This window comes from Oryctolagus cuniculus, chromosome 6 (genome assembly GCF_051225735.1).
Source record: "Oryctolagus cuniculus isolate XC-2025 breed Fujian yellow rabbit chromosome 6, ASM5122573v1, whole genome shotgun sequence".
In the NCBI taxonomy this organism is placed as follows: Eukaryota; Metazoa; Chordata; class Mammalia; order Lagomorpha; family Leporidae; genus Oryctolagus; species Oryctolagus cuniculus.
Window position 1 is genome coordinate 10,511,034 of NC_142872.1, and position 15,079 is coordinate 10,526,112.

Consider the following 15,079-nt stretch of genomic DNA (forward strand, 5'->3'; position numbering starts at 1 on the left):
GGTTCTACAGGATGTTCCAGTAGCCTTCTCAAAACTTATAAAGTTAGTTTGAGGGGCTGGCTCCAAGGCACATTAGGTTCATCCTCCACCTGCGGCACCGGCATCCCATATGGGCTCTGGTTCTAGTCCTGGGTGCTCCTCTTCCAGTCCAGCTCTCTGCTGTGGCCCAGGAAGGCAGTGGAGGATGGCCCAAGTGCTTGGGCCCCGCACCGCATGGGAGACCAGGAGGAAGCACCTGGCTCCTGGCTTCGGATCAGCACAACACCGGCCATACCAGCCATTTGGGAGGTGAACCAATGGAAGGAGGACCTTTCTCTCTGTCTCTCTCTCTAATTGTGCCTGTCAAAAAAAAAAAAAAAAAAAAAAAAAAGAGACAAAAGCCAGGACAAGATGTTGCTGGCAGATGTGAACTGAAATAATTACTAAAGGAAGTTCTTCAGGCTGAAAGACACAAGACTACCTGATGTAAAGTTGAGTCTATTCTTTAAAAATGAAGAGCTCCGGGGCCAGTGCTGTGGCGTAGCGGGTAAAGCTACCGCCTGTAGTGCAGACATCCCATTTGGGTGCCGGTTCGAGTCCCGACTACTCCACTTCCAAACCAGCTCTCTGCTATGGCCTGGAAAAGCAATAGAAGATGGCCCAAGTCCTTGGGCCCCTGCACCTGCATTTGAGACCCGGAAGAAGCTCCTGGCTCCTGGCTTCGGCTTGGCTCAGCTCTGGCCGTGACAGCCATTTGGGGAGTGAACCAGTGGATACAAGATCTTTCTCTCTGCCTCTCCTTCTCTCTGTGTGTAACTCTTTCAAATAAATAAATAAATCTTACAAAAAAAATTAAGAGCTCCAAACACTAGATTAAGTGGGTTAGTAGTAAAAACTTATTTTCTTCAGCTCTATTATATTCAGGATATTGCTTAACAGCAAAAAATAACTGATTTGTGGAGATTATTCCTAAGTAGAAGCTATACGTTTGGCAACTCTACCCTAAAGGCTATTTGTAATGGCCTTTACGATAGTGATTGCTGTGCATACTCCACATTCATATTTTGAAACCGTGTTACTGTATTTGCAGATAGGCCTCTAAAGAGGTGATTAGGGTTAAATGAAGTCCTCAGTCCAGTATGGCCGGTGTGTATACCTAGGAGAAGGAGCTGCACCTTGGGGTGTGCCTGCACAGAGGGGGAGAGGCCTCAGGAGAAACCAGAAGGCTGTCCTCTTGATCTGGGACGTCCTGCCCCCAGGACTTCGAGAAAATAAATCTGTTTAAGCCACCTGGTCTGTGGGATTTGGGTATGGCAGCCCTAGGAAACTAATACACTGATCATGTACTATTTTACTGTGCTAAACAGACAAACCAGAAATCCTTCCCCGGTCACATTTGCAACAATTTGAATGTGGGAATGTGATATGAATTGGATGTGAAACTTTTTCATGTTTTTTAACCAACTACCTTCCCAACATCATAAAATAACTTTTTACAGTATAGTGTTTCCTGTTTTGTTAGCAATTCAAAGAGGACTTCTCTGGACAGTTTTTCTGCTCCTTGCGGCACTGACTGGAATCATTCTGCCGCAGTGCTCAGCAGGCAGATTCATCACGTGCCTTGGTGGTGGGCGTGACCAGAAGACAGGGCACAGGCAGGCTCTCCCTGTTTGCATGTAAGTTCAAGGCCTTTCCCACAGGGCCCCTTAACAAGTCCAGACTCTGGCATGATGGGTTTGGGCTCTTAAAGTGCGTGTTCTGATAGCTGAAGGTGCCAGCCTATTAAGGGCAGGCCTAGAAACTTGGACAGTGTTATTTCTGTCATAGTCTGTTGGCCAAAAAGCTGAAAGAGCCCATCCAGAATCAAGGGGGTGGGAGGAGGGCAGAGACCTGTAAGGGGAGAAGTGTCAAAGAACTCAGTCCATTCACAATCTGCAGCAGTTCAGCCTCTGCCCATTAATTACGTCCCTCCCACATGCAGCAGAGTGCCCTCCCTCGCAGACACTCGAGTCGTTTCATCCCGTTAGAGCATCGAGCAGGATCAGGCTCAAGCCCTGGAGCCTCGCATTTAAACTGGGGCCAGGTGTCAGGCTGTTTAATGGGGATTCTTAAGTATGACATTGCTCAGTTGGAAGACCTCTGAACTAAGGAGGCAAGTGATGTGCCTCCCACACGCTAGGCACAGTGGTGAGACAGACAGAGCCATCTCATTCGAAAAGCACAAAGGGACTGGCACTGTAAGTCAAGCCTCCTCCTGTGGTGCCAGCATCCCATTTAGGCCCCAGTTCAAGTCCCGGGTGCTCTACTTCCTATCCAGCTCCCTGCTGATGGCCTGGGAAAGCTGTAGAAGATAGCTCAAGGGGTTAACGCCCTGGCCTGTAGTGCCAGCATCCCATATGGGTGTCGGTTCAAGACTCGGCTGCTCCACTTCTGATCCAGCTCTCTGCTGTGGCCTGGGAAAGCAGTAGAAGATGGCCCACGTCCTTGGGCCCCTGCACCTGCGTGGGAGACCCAGAAGAAGCTCCTGGCTCCTGGCTTCGGATCGGCCTAGCTTCAGCCATTGCAGCCATCTGGGGAGTGAACCAGTGGTTGAAAGACCTCTCCCTCTCTCTCTCCCTCCCTCCCCTCACACCTCTCTGTCTGTAACTGTGCTTCCCAAATAAACAAATCTGTAAAAAGAAAAGCATAAAGTAAGCGTAGCAATCCTGGGCCCACAGACCTGAAATTTAGGTAGGCTTATGTCTGCTGCTGCTTGAATAATCCTGAAAGTAGTCCCATACACCTCCTGGCTCCATGAGCAGGCCCCCTCTTACCTCTGAGTCATCCTTTTCCATGAATGTGGCTGTATTTGCAACTGGGTCATGTTCTCTGGGTATTTCTTCACAGGAGACTTGTGAAAGCCTCTCTACATTTTGTGCTGTACCAGGCCTCTATGGTTCAATGTAGTAAAACTTTTAACAACTCTTGGGTTTCTTACATACCCCATTAGAAAGCTCTTGCTGCAGGCTGGATATGTCTTGCGTATGTCCCCCCAAAGTCCCCCTGCAGGAATCTTTTCCCAGGGTGGTAGTGTTGTAGGGGTGGGGCCTAGTGGGAGGTGTTTGTTAGGTTATGGGGGCACTGTCCAGAAAACGGAGTAAGCTAGTTCCCATGATTCCCTGGCTAGTTCCTGTGAGAAGGAATTGCTTTGAGAAAGCAAGGCACCTGACTAGCTCTGGCTTCTGTCTTGCCATGTGATTGCTCCCTCTTGCCTACACTCCTGTCATGATGCAGCCACCACGCTGTGATGAAGTGAGAAGGCCTCTCCGGGGCGGAGCAGACTCCGGCACCGTGGTCTTTATAAACTCCCAGACCATGAGCTACATAAACTCCTCTCCTTTACAGATTACATATTTTGTTATGGCAATGGAAAACAGACTAAGACACCACTCCACTAGAGAAAAGCCATAGCCGTATTTCTTCCTAGGACAGTCTGTTCTCTACCTTGGGCTACCTGCAATTTTGCTGTGTTAAATATCACCTTAAGATTCTTAGAGAGGTAGCAAGTAACCTATATGAATGCCTGTTAGAGTCCCTGCCATACTACTTCCTGTATAGCTCTCTGCTAATGCACCTGGGAAAGAAGTGAAAGATGGCCCAAGTGCCTGGGCCTCGTTACCCACATAGGAGACCTAGATGACATTCCAGGCTCCTGGCTTCAGCTTGGCCCAGCCCCTGCCATTGTGGCTATTTGGTGAATGAACCAGGAGCTGGAAGATCCCCATCTCTCCACTCTGTCTGTAACTCTACCTTTCAAATAAATAAACCTTAGAAAAACCAAGAAAATAAAACAAGATTCTTAGAAATCCTGATATCTCTCACAAGGGTTTGTCAAAGTCTTTCTGAGATCCTGGGGCCAGTGTTGTTGTGACGCAGCAGGTTAAGCCACTGCCTACAGCACTGGCATCCTGTATGTGCACCAGTTCAAGTCCTGGCTGCTCCACTTCCCATCCAACTCCCTGCTAGTGCACCTGGGAAGTCAGCAGAAGATGGCCCAAGTGCATCCACGTTGGAGACCCAGAAGAAGCTCCTGGCTCCTGACTTTGGACTAGCCCAGCCCTGGCCATTGCAGCCATTTGGGGAGTGAACCAGCAGATGGAAGACCTCTCTCTCTCTCTCTGCCTTTCAAATAAAATAAATGAGATCTTTCTGAGATTTTAACAAAAGGAATTATGATCATCATGTTGGTTGTATCTTCACTCTCAGATCATTTTTAATCCACAAAAACATTGAGTAAATAAAAAACCATGCCGTTGTCATGGAGAGAACACAGATGTGGAAGTAACTGGTAACTGAACTCTGAAGGTGGGTAACTCCCTTGCAAGAAGCGAGGCTGAGAAGGAGAACAGCGTGAGAGTCGGCCCCTGTGTGAGGAGGAGGCTGTGCTTGGAGCATCAGAGGATGTAGATAGGAGCCTGGCTAGCTTCACCTCGGACAACTTGGACTGGCAGTCCGTAGGTGGGAGGCTATGGGAAAACTCTCAGAGGCCAGAAATGTAGGCCGCGGTTGGAGGAAAAGCTCTGAAAAGGAGTGCAAAGAGCAGAATTGTCTACCCAATAAGATGAAGCCAAACTAGTATTTGGGATCCACTCTTGTTAGATTGGAGATGGTTAAAAGGGGGAAATAGTTCAGATAGAACAGAATCCACATGAAGTCCAGTGATGCAGAGAAAAATAGCAGTTCTAGGAGTAGGAGAGAGAATATAGTTTCTACAGAAGAATGGCTTACGAGGTGGCCATCTGGAAGCAGATAAAGAACTTGGTTTCACGAGGAGGGTGGCTAGCCCAGTGGAATTCTCTTACCGGTCATCTCACCTTTGATGTAGGCAATAGTTCTAGCAAGATTTTGTAGAAACAGGTGTGTTTTAGTGGCTGTGTTATCAGAGGAGGTAACCTCATAGAGACATACTTTGAGGTAGAATGTGTAATATCCACCAGTGGGTATTTAGGCTTATCAATGTAACAGGAAATGGTCACTGATCTTAAATTTTTGATTCTTACTCTATCCCGGAGTTTCTGCTCGATGACATGCAACAGTTCTACCCTACCTGATTAGCACATTGCCTTCTATTAAGAAAAATGCCGCTGGCGCCGCGGCTCACTAGGCTAATCCTCCGCCTTGCGGTGCTGGCACACAGGGTTCTAGTCCCGGTTGGGGCGCCGGATTCTGCCCCGGTTGCCCCTCTTCCAGGCCAGCTCTCTGCTGTGGCCAGGGAGTGCAGTGGAGGATGGCCGAGGTGCTTGGGCCCTGCACCCCATGGGAGACCAGGAAAAGCACCTGGCTCCTGGCTCCTGCCATCGGATCAGCGCGGTGCGCCGGCCGCAGCGCGCCGGCTGCGGCGGCCATTGGAGGGTGAACCAACGGCAAAAGGAAGACCTTTCTCTCTGTCTCTCTCTCTCACTGTCCACTCTGCCTGTCAAAAAAATAAAGAAAGAAAGAAAGAAAAATAAAGAAAAATGCCTGCACTGGGGACCGCACTTCTGTAGTCACTTTTAAGGATGAGATCAGATGTTCTGATAATGCCCCCAAAATAATTAAGACTGGAAGGATACAGTTGAAGCATGCACGTTCATGTAAAACTTTTTGGAAAGTGGTGAAATGATTGCCATGGTTTAAATCAGGCATATTAATCACTGTACTCCCACAAAAAAAAAATAAATAAATAAAAGTGGCTGCAACACAGAGGCCTCAGAGTTTTCTGCGGGCTGTATTTCAGCTGTACACTCTTGCTTTAGTATTTCACGACGGGCCGGAAAATGCACTTGCCTTTCTTCCCTCTGCCTGAAGTGCTTTTCTCTGCTTGGCAAACTCCAGTTCCTCCTCTTTGCCGGGGTTGGATGGTCGCCTCTCTGAAATCTCCCCCGCCCCCCCCCAGAGAATGTGAGTCACTTCCTGTCTCCTCCCCGAGTGTGTGTGCATACATTTTTAGTGCATATGTCACAGTGCCAGGCAGTTCTTTCTTCACGTTCAAACAGAGGAGCCTCTTGTTGAGTAAGTATCGTGAAAGCTTGACGCAAGGCAGGAGTACTCGAGAAAACCGGGCAGACGATTTTAAAAAGCTTTGCAGCGTTGTCTATAGTTAGCTGTTTTACCTTCAGCTAGACAGTAGCAAAACTAGAATGCACAGTGTTATCTGAGGCACGAGCTACAGTAACTGCCGTTTTACTTCACACGTTATGTGATTTGTTTTGGTCTGAGAGGATGCATTCATCCAAACATGACTGCGAATATTTTAAAAGACATTTAGCAGGTGAATAATGAACTGCTTATTAAGAGCTTCCTAAATGCTCAGGCATTTTTAAAGTAAATCATCATTTGAGAGAGTGAAACAGAAAGAGCACCCAACTGCTGGGACTGTACCAAGTTGAAGCTGAAGCCAGGGACTCAGCCCAGGTCTCCCACCTGAGAGAGTGGCAGGAACCTGATTACAGGAGTCCCCGCTGCTCATCCTGGCTTCCCTTTGCATTAGCAAGAAGCGAGGGCCAGAGCCAGGACTCAGAACCACGTACTCTGAATCAGACACAGCAGGCATCAACTGCTAGGCTAAATGCCCTCCCCTTCAATGCATTTTTAGTCTCCAATTGGAAACACGCAAGAGGTAACTTGACCCATGTTTCCATTGGCTCAAGTAGGACAGGAAAGCAAATTTCTGATTTCTAAGCATCACCCCGCTGTGACAGAAGGGAGGGGGGAGTCCCATGTCTTTACTCAAGTTAAAGGGAAGAAAGAATAGTTAATAAATGGTTTTGTTGTATTTATTTGAAAGGCAGAGGGAGGGGAGAGAATCCCCCAGCTGATTCACTCCCCAGATGCCCACAACAGCCAGGAACCCAGTCAAGGTCTCTCCGGGGGATGGCTGGGAACCGACTACTTCAGCCAGCATCTCTGCCTCTCAGGACTGCATTAGCAGGAGGTGAGAATCAGGAGCACAGCCAGGACCCGAAATCTGGCACTCCAGTGTGGGATTCGGGCATCCCAAGAGTTGTCTCAACTGGAGTAGCAGTTCTGTTTGTGACAGTAAGTCGCCTGAGACTGCAGAGGTAACCCCGGGCAAGGCCTCCCTGCCTGGTTCCCGCCATGAGCTCTTGAGGTCAGGATGGTCCCAGGAAAGTGGGCTGTGCTGCACGGGTGGTCAGACCCCTGGAGAGCTCTGAACCGTGTACTTCTTACATTTTGATACTTTTATGCTGGGCAGCTAAAGTCCAGAAATTGGAAAGTTATGGTAAAAGAAAAGGGTTACTGGCCTGAAGCACCGGCATCCCATATGGGCGCCGGTTCTAGCCCTGGCTGCTCCACTTCTGATCCAGCTCACTGCTGTGGCCTGGGAAAGCAGTAGAAGACGGCCCAACTCCTTGGGCCCCTGCACCCTTGTGGGAGACCCAGAAGAAGCTCCTGGCTCCTGGCTTCGGATCAGCCCAGCTCCGGCCATTGTGGCCAATTGGGGAGTGAATCATCAGATAGAAGACTTCTCTCTCTCTCTCTCTCTGCCTCTCCTCTCTGTGTAACTCTGCCTTTCAAATAAATGTCTTAAAAGGGGGGGGGGGGCTAATGCTCAGAATATGACCCGAGAAGATGGAAGGGGGGGCCGGGAGGGGTGCAGGGGTGCAGCTTTTGGTGGCTGGGGCAGGAGGCTGAGAAAAATCTGTACTATTGACCCCTATATATTCTGTGACCTAGGAAGGGTGAGGGGTGGGCAAGGCTAGCCCCACCCCTCCCTCCCATCCATGGTGCAGGAAGACACTCAAGCTGCACAGAGACTCAGCTGATCTCAGAGGTCATGAACCTGCAGACCCATGGGTGTTGAGAATGATTGACAGGTGGGAACAGGGACAGGAGTGGGGGCGGGGCACTCTCGAGGCAGGGGCTGACCTGCTTGCCCTCCGTTTGGGCTGGCAAGAGGGCGGAGGACAAGCCAGATGAGGAAGGGAAGCAGGTGGGGGCCGCGGGCAGAGGCTGCCTGGGGCGTGGGAGGTCAGCCCCGGGAAGGGAGACTGAAAGGAACCGGGGTGGAAGCGCCCGTGGGGTGGGGGTTCCTGACGACCTGCAGCCTGGGTGACCGTGGCGCAGTCGCACGCAGGACGCCTCCTCTCTCTCACAGAGCTTTGTGCTGCCCCACAGCCCTGCCCAGACTGGGACTTGCACTGGTGGTGACCAGTATCACTGCCCGTGGGCATTCGGGGATGGCTCCAGATGACCTGGGTATGAGGGAGGCTGCGAGCGCCCCGACCTCTTTAACCTATTGCAGCTGGGTTACCGCGGACCCCAGAGGTGTTTAGAAAATGCCCGCCTTGTCCCCTGCCTGCATCCCAGCCGCACCATTGAGCCTGCCAATCCACACAGGGGTAAATCGTCCCTGACAACACTTCCCTCACCGCCCCTCCCCTCCCCTCCATCCCATTCCAACCCCTCCCATTCCTCCTCCCACTCCATCTCATTTATCCCATCCCATCCATGCCAACCCCTCCCATCCCTTCCCACCCCATTCATCTCAACCCCTCCCAGTCCACTCCTTTGACCCCTCCCCTCCCATTCCTCCCTCCCATTCCATTTCATCTGTCCCATCCCATCCATCCTACTTCCCACTCCCTACGTCCCCTCCCCTCCATCCTGTGTACACCCTTAATCCCGCTCCGCTCCACCCTCAGCCTGCGCTGGTCTCTAACCGCCCTGGCCACCTGCATCAGTTGGAGTTTTCAGGAACTCACATGGTGCTGTGTTACAGCTCCTTAGTTTCTCAGTCCCTTAGGAGTTTCGGCGCGACGCAATCCAGGTGCCGGCAGACTACGTTGCGTTCTCGGGGCTGCAAGGCAGCAACTGTTTGCTTGCTTACTTGGAGTTTTAGCAAAATTCCCTTTCTGCGGATGCAGGGCGGAGACACCCCCCCATCCTCCCGTGGCTGCTGGCGTCAAGGGAGGTGCGCCCCCAGCTCTGTGCGGCGTGGCGTTGAGGTCTGCCCGGCTGCTGGCTGTGAGGGCTGCGCGGGGCCCTGCACCCCTCGGACTAGGTCTCCCCCGCGCCAGGGCTCTAGCAGAGGGGAGACCCAGCGGCTGCTGCCCCCTGCTGGACAGCGCTCAGCCGGCTGCCCCCAAGGCCTCCAGGCCCGGACGTCGCCCGCCAATGGGAACCAGGAGTCGGGCGCGCGTCACCCGTCGCCGGGCAGACTTCGGGCCAACAGAGAAGAGAGAAAAGGAAAAGTCAAAGGCGACAGCGACGCGGGCGCGGTCACGGACTGTGCTCATCACGACCAGGCACACGGGCTGCAGCCGGGCCCCGCACACGTGCCTGCTCCGCGCCAGGCCCGGGGCGAACGTGCACCAGTCGTCTAACCAGCTCCGCCTGGACAAGGCGGGATGAACCAGGCGGGGCTGGCAGTTCTGCAACTTCAGAAAGTCCGGCGGCCAGAGGGGCGGGCGGCCCCAGCCCCCGGCACCCACAGGTGTGCGCGCCGGGGCCGCTCGGACCCTCGGCGCCCCGCCCGCGCGCTCGGCTCCTCCTCCCCCGCGCGCTCCTCCCCACTCCCCGGGCCGGGCGGGCCACGCCCGGGGACCCCTCCCGGCTCCGCCCCCGGCCCCGGCCCCGGCCCCCGGCTCCTCCCGCGCGCGCCCGCCCGGCCCGCGCTGGCTGAGAGGTCCGTGGACGCCCGCGAGCCACCGATCGCCCCCGAAGCCCTCGCGTCTCCGCGCCTGCTCCAGTAAGTGGGGGAGTGCGGGGAGTGCGCGTGGAGCGGGGCGCCCACCCTCGTGGCCCCTGGGCGCCCGGCCCGGAGTCCCGGGCTGCGCGGCCGGCCGCGTCCCCTCCGCGCCCGGCTTCCGTCGGCGCGGCTGCCGCGGGGGCGTCCCGGCCGCCGCACCAGTGGGCGTCCGCGCTGGCCCACGCTGCGGGCAGCGATGCCCGCCGGGCCCCTGCCCCAGCCCGGCGCTGGGCTGCCGCCGCCGCAGCAGCTTTGCTTTGAGAACTTTTAGGAGACTTCCTGTGAGTTGTGTGCGTGCGTGCACGCGTGTGCCTGCCTGTCCATGGGTATATGGGCGTCTGTGCGCGCGCAGTCCACGTGTGGCGTGGGCCCTTCTACGTGTGTTTACGTGCATGTGTGCACGCGTGTGTCTGTGTGTCCACGTGTGTATGGGCATATGTGCGCGCGCAGTCCACGTGTGGCGTGGGCCCGTCCACGTGTGTTTACGTGTGCACGCGTGTGCATAGATGTTCGTGTGTGTTTTACTTGTGTGCATGCACCTGCCGCCAGGTCACCGGGGACCCAGCCCCGCTGGTAGGCGCCAGGCCCACTCTCAGGCCTGGGCACCTGGAAGATGTTTATGGACGCAGTGACCTCAGACCGAGTTTCTCAGCCTTGTCACGAGACAGCCTGGTCCAGAGCGGAGTCTGGAAGGGATGAAGCGGTGGAGTGCCTGCAGTTGACACCTGAAAGGCGAAAGTCCTCGGGCTGCTTATTCAGTCTCAGCTGGGGGTTAGGGGTCAGTACTCTCCCGGTGCAGGGTGTATTTGCGCCTGTTTTTGTTTTTTTAAATCCGACGATATTTGCACCCTTAAAACGGCAGTTGTTGCTCCCCTGGTTTCTTAACCTGTGAGCTGTTGGCCCGGTGCACAGGTTCCCCTCTGGTCGTGAGGGTCTCTGAGTTCTCATCTCATAAAACCCCCTGCCTCCTCCCACTCCCCAGACAAGAAAGCCTTGTGAGGCAGGCGGGGAGGGAAAGGCAGAGAGGGGCAGTGTTTCACTGAGGTGCGAGGCAGGGAGAGCGGGCTTGGCCCACCCTCGCCTGCGCTGCCATTTCTCTCCTGCTTTGTGTCAAGCAAAGGTGTTTCCACGCTGCTTTAACTACGGGAACGTTAGACTTTGCGCTGTAAACCTAGGACGCCATCTCTCTTTAAGGGAAGAAATAATTACTGAGTTTAATTAAACACCTCGAAACATTGATTGCCACCTTCTAATTAGATCTGCTGTGGGCTGCTAAGTCAGCGCTTTCCTGTTACTATTCCAGCCGGTCACACAGCCCTTTGGCAGACGGCTGTAGAGGTGTCTTCTCCACACGCGTTGCCGCCCCATGGCACACGGGGTTATCTGTAAATTGAGTCAAGTTCAGGGAAGTGCGTGAGCGCCTGCCTCCTCGGGAACCACTGAGTGCCTTCTGTACTGGTTGTCTGGGTTCAGCTCTCTACTCTGCAAGCCAGGACATTCATCTAGATTAGCAGATGATTTAAGAATCACTGAATCATTCATTCAGCGGGGAAGGATCCCACCTCAAGGGTGGCACCCTGCACACATGGGCCTAGGACTGTCTCTTACTGGGACACTTTGGCTCTGCTGTGCCTTTTCTCTCCCTCTCTCTCTCTCTTTTTCTTTCTCTCTTTCTTTCTTTTTTAAGATTTTTTAATTTATTTGAAAGGCAGAGTTACAGATGGGGGGGAGAGAGAGAGAGAGAGAGAGAGAGAGAGAGAGGTCTTCCTTCCACTGGTTCACTCCCAAAATGGCCACAGCAGCCAGAGCTGAGCCAATCTGAAGCCAGGAGCTTCTTCCAGGTCTTCCGTGCAGTGCAGGGGCCCAAGGACTTGGGCCATCGTCTGTTGCTTTCCCAGACCAGAGCATAGAGCTGGCTCGGAAGTGGAGCAACCAGGACTCGAACTGGCACTCACATGGGATGCCGGCACTGCAGGCAGCAGCGTTACCTGCCACACCACAGCTTTGACCCCTCCACGGTGCCTTTTCCTCTGCTGTGTTTGGACTTAGCCACAAAAGGGGTAGTGGCGTGGGGAAATGTTCTCGGTTGTGGTCTTTGTGTTTCCTGCTCAGTGTGTCACCGGAGGGTGCTGGGCGTCTGTGCGGGGAGCATGGTGAGGACCGGCAAGCACTGCGGGGTGGGGAGCACACGCGTGGGCTGGGAGCCCAGCATTTGGAGGCCCGCTCCCTGCAGTTGTTCTGTCGCAATTGGAGGAAAGGGCGTGTGGAGAGGAAGGGTTGCGTCCAGACCAGACGGTGCTCACTGGGAAACGCGGGCTGGGGGAGGAGCAGAGGCCTGGTGGTTTAAGGCTTGGGGAGCGTTGGTCCTCGAAGCGGTGGCTACCGGCTGTGCTCATCCATGCATCATTTCTCTCCCGCTGGCCACGGCCTCGCTCGGAAGCCAGCTGCCTTCATGGTCGCAGACAGCATGGCCACGTTCACAGTCCAGCTTAGCCCCTAGCCGCATCCGGCAGTCCCTTTTCCGTTCCCCCTCCATTGTGTCTGGCACAGGTGAGGGACTGGGTGTTGGGGTTCCTAACCCCCAGAAGCCGATGGGTAAGAGTCACCTGTTTTCTCCAGGGGGTACAGGGCCTCTCTTGGCCCTGAGCACAGGCACAGGGGCCAGTGTGTATGACACGAGCAACGGTTGACCCAGTTGGGCCTCCTCGGGCATCTGGCTCTGATGGGAAGTTGAGGAGAGCACCGTGGCGCCACAGCTGTCCTCGCCTGCCACATCCTGCCTGACATGCCAGACAGAGTGGCGGGGACTCCAGTAACACCCAGCAGTGCCTTGCCCCGCGGCTAAGGGCTCAGCTGAGGTGCTGAGGACCGGCCCCAGGGTCCCAGCTGATGGCTCTGAGGTCTGCCCTTCAGCTGAGAGGCATCAACCCCCAGGAGCAGCAGCAGGGGGCCAGAGCGCCGGCTGCACCTGCAGGCGAGACCATGTGCTCTCTCAGTATGCGCTGGAGAACAGCTCATTTTCATTTTCCACTTTGAAGAGGAAATGAGCCACAAGGTGCAGGGCAGATAATTCTAGAACGTCAGAGGCAAGAGGCGCCTTAGACTGCAGCTGGCCTGTGATCCTAGACCATCATGTTTGCCAGTCCTTGGGCCCGAAGGCATCCAGCCCAGAGGTGAGCACCATTCATGCACACAAGCATTTATTGAGCTCCTGCTGTATGCCAGTGCGGCACAACTCTCTCACATACGCAGGAAGGCCTGAAACACAAGAGGGAAAGGAACTGGGTCCCAGACGCGTGTTGGTGAGAAGGGGTCCCTGAAGCTGAGGCCCTGGGTGGAAGTGGGTTCAGGGTTCCATTGTGTTTCCCAAAGGGAAGCAGAGCCACCTCCTCAGCCAGGCAGTAGAGTGATTTTCTGAACATTGTTTTTCTCAAAAAATGAGACACCAAAAAAAGCACTTTCATTTTCCTGATGTCTTTTTTTTTTTTTTTAACCCAGTGATATGACCACAGGGAACCTGTTTCCCGAGGAATAGTGCGTTCTCGGGCTTAAGTGGAAAGTCACCTGAGGAACTCGGTTGAAAACACCCCAGGTTCAGCGTGAATCGCGTTATCCCTACCCTGTCCTTGCAGACAGCAGTCGCTTTCTCATGGTGGCTGAGGCACAGAACCCCCTGCAGGCGGGGGGCACCAGCCAGGTGGTTTTCGAAGGCTGCCCTTGGCATCTAGAACGAGGCGGGTTAGCGAGCAGGTGGCTGACGGGGCGTGAGAAAGGAAAGAGCGGGGTGAGGGAGGGAGTTGCAAGCAGGCCAGTTGCAAGCGGCATAGACAAATCTGCGCCGGTTTCTTTAGTAGAGGAGAAGGGAATTAAGTTCAGAATTCTGCTTGTTTGGTTTCCATGAGCACTGGGAATAAAGATGGCTTCCGTGGAGAAGTGGTTGGTGCGGATGACTGCTGGAGCCCGCTGCACCCTGTGTCTCCGCCTAAACACTGGGCCAGCATTTACGGCGCATGCTTGCTGTGTGGACTGAACCAGGACGTTCCTCCTTGGCTGTCAGTGTGTGGGAGGCACCCAGCCAGCGGTGGGCCTGGCTGGACTGGCCGCACGGGTCTGCTCTTGAGGGGACGGTGTCAGTTCTGGGCCACAGTGGAGCGGGTCTCTGAGCCATTTGTGATTGTAGTGGGAACCGCCCTCACCACCACCACCAAAGGTGCCAGAGGAGCCCAGAGGAGCGAGGGGTAACTGCAGCCCAGTTCCAGCGTTTCCCAGCTGCGGGGTCACGTGATCCCCCGGGGCCTGCTGCTACGGGGATGTGAGCCACAGCAGGTGATCGTGTGGGATGTGTCTGAGTAGGAGGAGGAGCCACAGGGCCCAGTCCACCTCCCCACATAGAAGGGAAGCCAATGTTTTTATGAAATGTCATTTATCCTTTTCATTTTATTTGAAAGCAGAGAGAGAGAGAGGAAGACATATTCCATTCATTTGTTCATTCCCCGAATGCCCACAGAAAGCAAGGACTGGACCAAACTGAAGCCAGGGGTCTGGGACTCCATCCAGGCCTCCCACGTGCGTCACAGGGATCCAGGACTTGAGCCATCACCTGCTGCTCCACAAGAGGCACGCTGGCAGGAAGCTCTAGTCCAGAGTGGAGCTGGGACCACGGCGCCCCGACAAGGCCGGACGGCGGATGAGCACCTGCAGGTGCCCGTCCGAGCCTGCTCCAGGGTGGGCCCCCTCCTGCTCCTCTCCAGCGTAGCACATGTTCAGAGAGCCCAGGCCCACTGGGAGACTCCGAGTCCCAGGTGGCCTGTTCTCCCTGTCCCCGGCCCGCTCCCCTGGCCTGAGGTCCTGGCGCCTGCAGGGCCCCCCTCGTCCCTTCCCTCAGATGAGGGTCCTTCTCATTTCATAATGGTCAGCAACCGGAAAATGCAGAACTACCCTTTTGTAAATCTTGCTATAACTTCCTTCTCCTTTTCTGTGGGGGTGGGGATGGGGGGTCATGTCTGACTTTGAGACTTTCTTCCCCATTTCTGACTCTGGAGGTTTGTAGGTTTTTGTCCTAATGGGCCTGGGGAATTAGGAATAACAAAGGTGTCCTGCTGTGGGCTGAGAGAAACAGTTTTCTGGAACCACTGCTTTTCCCACTCCGGGTTTGCTATTTGATCAGGGATGTGCGTGTGAAATGAACTGAGACTTCCCTCACCCTTCAGGAAACGAGGTGGAGGGAGGAGGCCGGGCCGTGACTTGCGGAGTCAGATGGCGGGGGCAGGCGACGAGCCGGCCCACTCTCCCTGCTGCACACTTGGCTCTGACGCCCTACAAGCATGCATGTCCACCCCTGGTCTGTCCCAAGTTCTCTTGCGGTTTCCA

The 15,079-nt window shown here is 54.5% G+C and overlaps 2 protein-coding genes across 5 annotated transcripts in view; both read left to right on the forward strand.

The window, feature by feature from the left end:
• DMXL1 (Dmx like 1) overlaps positions 1-2,662 on the forward strand; it is a 180,923-nt gene extending 178,261 nt beyond the window's left edge. For 2 of the 3 annotated variants that reach the window (XR_016235167.1, XR_016235168.1), the window contains 2 exons: positions 1,502-1,655; positions 2,419-2,662. The gene's annotated coding sequence lies outside the window, so the exon portion shown is untranslated. Of the gene's footprint in view, positions 1-1,501; positions 1,656-2,418 lie in introns of those variants that run through there. The other variant, XM_089334832.1, reaches the window with a different exon arrangement.
• A 6,965-nt stretch (positions 2,663-9,627) lies between these two features.
• Positions 9,628-15,079, forward strand: part of TNFAIP8 (TNF alpha induced protein 8) — a 116,044-nt gene continuing 110,592 nt past the window's right edge. The window contains exon 1 of one of the 2 annotated variants that reach the window (XM_008254930.5): positions 9,628-9,709. In XM_008254930.5, the coding sequence (XP_008253152.1) occupies position 9,709 (1 nt within the window). In that variant the 5' untranslated portion in view covers positions 9,628-9,708. Of the gene's footprint in view, positions 9,710-12,773; positions 12,883-15,079 lie in introns of those variants that run through there. The other variant, XM_070076034.2, reaches the window with a different exon arrangement.